Source organism: Heterodontus francisci, chromosome 29 (assembly GCF_036365525.1).
Source record: "Heterodontus francisci isolate sHetFra1 chromosome 29, sHetFra1.hap1, whole genome shotgun sequence".
Classification (NCBI taxonomy): Eukaryota; Metazoa; Chordata; class Chondrichthyes; order Heterodontiformes; family Heterodontidae; genus Heterodontus; species Heterodontus francisci.
In genome coordinates this window covers 52095611-52101610 of record NC_090399.1, presented here as the reverse complement: position 1 = coordinate 52101610, position 6000 = coordinate 52095611, and the positions used below count along the sequence as shown (strand labels likewise).

Below are 6000 nucleotides of genomic sequence, written 5' to 3'. Positions count from 1 at the left end.
ATGGAGTGTTTTCCCCTTGATTTCCATTGACTTCAGTCTTACTCAGGCACCTTGATACCATACTCGGTCAAATGCTGCTTTGCTATCCAAGGCATCCACTTTCCCCAAAGAATCCATCTTTCACCATCTCCTCATCCTTATCCGCAGGCATGGAGTTAATTTCCCTAGCTACTGACTCCACCCCTCTCCCTAACAACAGTCTGAGATTAAGCCAGTCTGTTCACAACCTTGGTGCCAAATATGACCCCAAGATGAGCTTCCGATTTCATATTCATGCCACATCAAGACCGTCGACCACCTCTAATATCAGCCAATTTTGCCGCTGCCTCAGTTCAGTCTGCTGAAGCCCTCCTTCACGCCTTAGTTAGCTCTAGACTTTATTATTGCAAAGCACTTCTGGCTGGTCTCCCACATCCTACTCTGTAAACTTGAGATCACCCAAAACTCTGCTACCTACGTCTTAACTCGCACCAAGTCCTGATCCTCTATCACCTTTGTACTCGCCAACCTACAAAGGCCCCCAGTCAAGCAATGTCTTGATTTTAAAATTCTCATCCTTGTTTTCAAATCCTCCACGGCCTTGCCGCTCCCTATCTCTGTAATCTCCTCCAGCCCCACAACTAGAGATATCTGCACTCATCTAATTCTGGCCTCTTGTGCATCCCTGATTTTAATTGCTCCACCATTGGTGGCTGTACAATAGTTGCCTCAGCCCTGAACTCTGGAATGCCTTCCCTGCACCTCTGCCTCATTTTCCTCCTTTAAGACATTCCTCAAAAGCTTGGTCAAAGAGGTAGGTTTTAGTCATCTGACCAAATATCTCCTTTTGTTGCTCAGTGGCATACCTTGTTTGCTCAATTCCTATGAAGCACCTTGGGACATTTTATTACATAACTTAAATTTATATAGCACCTTTTAATTGCTAACATTACCCAAACCTAACCGATCTCTCCACTGCCTATTTATCAGGGCTGCTTGTCCAACGAACAGTCTTAGAGCAGCAGCAATTTACTACTGTTAAATATTGGGACGATAAAAATCATTGTCTTTGGGCGCCGACGTAATCTTTGAATCCCTCACTGATTTCATTCCTATCCCTAGCCAATGTCGAAGATTGAACCATAGTGCTTGTGAGCAGTGTGTCCTACTTGACCCCGAGCTGAGCTTCTGACCCCATCTCTGTGCAACAGAAGATTTCCTGTCTCTACCTGCATAACAATGCCTGCCTTCACTCCTACCTCAGCCCATCTGCCACTGAAACCTGTATCCATGCTTTTGTTACTTCCAGACTTGATTATTCCACTGTCCTCCGGGCTAGCCTCCCATCCTCTATAAACTTCAGCTCATTCAAAAAAAAAATTACCTCTCTGACAGAGCCTCTCCCTAATGGCTTTGGTTCCTGCCCCTGCACTGTCAATTCTGGAGAATACCCAAGGATTGATGCTTGCCATCCCATATCTCATTTACATGCTGCCTCTTGTGACAGCTCATGTTTGCAAATGTCTCCTAAAAGATGCTGAGCACCCAGACCATGGAGTTGAAGCAGTGGGAAGGGTGTTTTGATTGTCTGTGCCACCTTGAAGAGGTCTCGATTGCAATGGGAACATTTAGGACTTCAACCTTTGCGATGCATAGCATTGAAAGCAGTGTTCACTGAGCTGTTGAAGGGAGTTAACAGCTTTTTAAATTGGTTACCTATGCAGTTCTGATTTCCCTTGAAAAGATTTACCCGAGATTATTCAGGTAGGATTGGAAACATCTACTTATAACCCAAAAAATTCACTAGCGTGGACTTGGTTATTCAATAAGTGATACTGTCAGTAAGTACCTGCAGACACTATCTCTGGGTAGTTGACCCATGTTCAGTTATTTGTACAATACCTCCTTGTGTATGGGACATGGCTATTCTGATTGTCTAGTCCAGTGATTTGTCTGCAGCTGTAGTGAAATGGTGGAAACAGTGAATCAGTTGGAATTTAATAGGCAATGACAGGAGATGCTAGTCTGAATTAAATGCACATTGGTGCCCTTTCCAACAGGTGACACACTGAACCAAGTCTGACTCAGTGCTTGCTCTGGTAACCAGATATATTTGCACTGAATCCAGTGTCAGCACTAAATCGAGCAAACAGCTTTGTGGTGAATGGTGAGAGCTTTGATTCTTGTGACTGCATAGCAACCCAGGTGAGTGATCAATGGTCTGTCACACTCCTGACTGATGAAGAGGCTTTGTAGGGTTACAGTGTCAGCCACTCATTACAGAACACTGCCTCTTTCCTGCTCTGCGACAGCTTATTTTATACCATGGGATGGCCAATGGCCAGTACAGAGGTGTCCACACCAGGAGCTGGGCTCAGACTACCCAAAGACCATGTACATCTTTTTTCTTAACAGGGGCTGGAGAGAGGACATTGTCTCCACCGGTCCTGTGCTTTGATTATAGAGCACTAAAAAGTTGAAGTATTAAGAATAAATTGCCCCTCAAACTGCTAAGTGTGCGAGTGGTGAGTGTGACAGTAAAGGAGCAACAGCAGGACTCCCAAGTACAAACAAGCAATCTTTAATCAAACAGGTTCTGCTATGACAGATGCAAAGATCATTCAAGTTGATTAAAATTTTTCATTAAATCATTTTAGATCCAAAATCTAGAGAATTAGGCAATTAAAAGTATGTAGATTTCAAAACATTTACAGGAGTGAATGGACTCAGAAAGGAAAACGCTAAACAGGAGAGTGCACACTGAGCAGAGCCACAGCCAACATGGATCTTTGTATTTCATTTGTACAGTCTACACCGATCAGAGCTACACCCTTACCTGTATATCAGCTGTAACAGGGAGGGTTAATCACTGATCAGGACCCAGGTGACAGTAAGCTGCATACTAATCATACCCCTGTTTTTAAACAGTGCATTTAACAGGATATAAACAAGCTGCAGTTCAAAAACCTCCTGTAACAGTGCATAAAGTTAATCCCAAACAATTAAAAGCTAAGGCCAAGCAGCCTGACACCTAGTGAGCTGTAGGCAGGTCAGATGTTGAGTCAGGGGAAGGCGTTAAGGTGCATTTTAAAGCTGTTTAATCTTGTCTGTCATTCCGATGTCTCAGATCACATCCATGTGGATGTGTCAGTTAACTGACAGCTGGACCCATCAGACCTGAAATAAAGATTACCAGAGTTAGAAAGCACAGGGCCCACAGACAGGTGACAGAACGTTCTATTCCTGCACTCCCACCACACAAATGTAAATCACTAAATTGCACATGGGCAGCTGTGATTAACTTCAGTGGACAGATAGCAATGGGCCGGAGTTGTACAACTGGAGTGGCGGCTCAGTGGTTAGCACCGCAGCCTCAGAGCTCCAGCGACCCGGGTTCGATTCTGGGTACTGCCTTGCGGAGTTTCCAAGTTCTCCCTGTGACTGCGTGGGTTTTCGCCGGGTGCTCCGGTTTCCTCCCACAGCCAAAGACTTGCAGGTGATAGGTAAATTGGCTGTTATAAATTGCCCCTAGTGTAGGTAAGGAGGAGTAAATATGGGATTACTGTAGGGTTAGTATAAATGGGTGGTTGTTGTTGGGCACAGACTCTGGGCTGAAGGGCCTGTTTCAGTGCTGTATCTATAAATAAAAATTCAAGAAGCCATGGAAGTTGCCACAATCATGGCAATGACAAAGGCTGGAAATATTAGGTGGGGTTGGGGCCATCTTTGTGGCAAAAGGAAAGCCTAGAGCAAGACCACAGTTTCACCCTTGATCAGTCTGCGACATAAGGCCCTGGATAGTTCAACTTGGAAAAATCTCCATAGCTCCCCACATTGGATTTGCCTTAGACACAGGACTGGTGGAAAGAGTGCTCATGCACGGGGTTTCACCTTCCCTTACAGCAAGGGGAAGGAAGTTTCATACAGAATGGTTATAGCACACAGACCATCCATACGGTGACTGCTAGAGAAATTTACCCAGTCTCACTGCCCTGCCGCTACTTATCCAGTTCCCTTTAAGGCCACGATTAAATCTGTCTCCACCATTCTCAGGCAGTGTAATCCACATTTTAATCACTCACTGCACTGAGGTTTTTCCTCATGTTGTTGTTGGTGTTTTTGCCATTCACCTTAAAATTGGTGTCCTCTGGTTCTTGAGAATTCCATGAACGGGAACAGTCGCCCTCCATCAACTCTGTCTAGATCCCTCATGATTTCAAACACCTTTATATAATCTCCTCTCAACCTTGGAGATCAAGCCCACTATCCACATAACTGAAGTCCCTCATCCCTGAAACCATTCTCTCAAATCTTTTCTGCACCCTCTCTAATGCCTTAACATCCTTCCTAAAGTGTGGTGTCCAGAATTGAATAGAATACTCCAGTTGAAGCTGAACTAAAGTTTCATGAAGGTGCACGATAACATCTTTGCTTTTGTACACTATGCTAGTTATAAAGCCCAGGATCCTGTATGTCTTTTTAACCACACTCAACCTACCTGCCTTGCCACCTTGGGGATATGTGCACATATCCACAGGTGTTTGTTACTGCATCCCCTTTATTTTTATATTGTCTCGCCTTGTTCTTCCTATCAAAATGTGTCACTTAACACTTCTTGGCATCAAATTTCATCTGCCACGTGTGTGCCCAGTCCATCGCATTGTCCTCGATGTCTATCCTCCTCAACTCATTTTACTTCCAAGTTGTCATCTTAAATTTTGATATTGCACCCTACACACCCAAAGCCTGTTATACTAGATATTGTCAGTCCTGTAGTTTTTTTGGGGGGGAATATGCAGTTTGCCTTTAAGACTTGCAAAGGATCAGTATTGCTTTAAGAACCAGCAAGCCTGAGGAGTTATAGGAAGGTGCATTTTCATTACTTTAGAAACAGCCATTTGGAGACTGTTATTCAAAGGGTGCATTCTCGTTACCATAGATATAGCCAGAGTTTTATGCGATACATTTGTTACAATTCAGTTTCGAACTGGGTTTTAGTGGAAAACTGTTTGTTCTAACAGAGACATACAAACACAGCTGGTGTTGGCACCTGAAGAGCTCTCAACCAATTAAACTGAAGAGGATTTCAGTCTGTTTAATTATCTCAAAATTCTAAAACATCAAGCCAAAACAAAGATCTGATAATTTAAATTGAAGAAAGGGAAGTTAGAATGTGACTTATTTTTTATCCCTCAAAAACTCTGAAGTCAGATTGATTCTATTGAAAGTGTTTGCAAGTTGTTTATTGTTGAAATTCGCTGGAGAAGCAAAGCATCACTTAGTGCTGGAGTTATACTACAGACTGTTCTACTGTGGAAGAACTTTTTCCCCATCAGACGGCTGTGAGGACTTCAAGCAACCTCGGACTGTAAATTTGCAAGGACTCTATTTTTTTCTATTTTAAATGCTGTTTACATCTTCATAGTGTTTAACTCTAATTAGAAGAACTAAATTCTTAATTTAAATAAAAGCAAAATACTGCAGATGCTGGAAATCTGAAATAAAACAAGAAATGCTGGAAATACTCAGCAGGTCTGGCAGCATCTGTGGAGAGAGAAGCAGAATTAACGTTTCAGGTCAGTGACCCTTCTTCAGAACCCCAGAAATTCTTAATTTGTTGATGTAAAGACACCTGGTTTGGCTAGCCTCATTCAGGGGTTAATAGGTGGTATAATTTGGCTGGGTCTCTTTAATTTGGAAAGTTTTTAAATGATATGTTAGATGATCTGTGGAGCGACGGGATTGAATTAACAGTGCGTTGGTCCCACCACAATCAGAATCGTACATTTTGATTGGGGGGCTTTGACTGGAGCGGTCAGTTGTAACAATATACATCATCTATCTCAAGAAAAGCAGTGGTCCGAGTACTGACACTTGGGGAACCCCACAGTATATCTTCCTCCAGTCCAAAAAACTAGTTTGTCTCAACCAACATCGTATCCATGCTGCCGCTGCCCCTTAGGCTTCAACTTTGCTGACAAGCCTAATGAAGTGCCACATATTAAATGCCTTTTGGAAGTC

At 43.1% G+C, this 6000-nt stretch overlaps 1 protein-coding gene across 1 annotated transcript in view; it reads right to left on the bottom strand.

Moving 5' to 3' along the window:
* Window positions 1–2544: 2544 nt before the first annotated feature.
* Window positions 2545–6000, bottom strand: part of LOC137346292 (H-2 class II histocompatibility antigen, E-S beta chain-like) — a 65046-nt gene continuing 61590 nt past the window's right edge. The window contains exon 6 of the mRNA XM_068009773.1: window positions 2545–3156. Coding sequence (XP_067865874.1) covers window positions 3131–3156 — 26 coding nt within the window. The 3' untranslated portion in view covers window positions 2545–3130. The remainder of the gene's footprint in view (window positions 3157–6000) is intronic.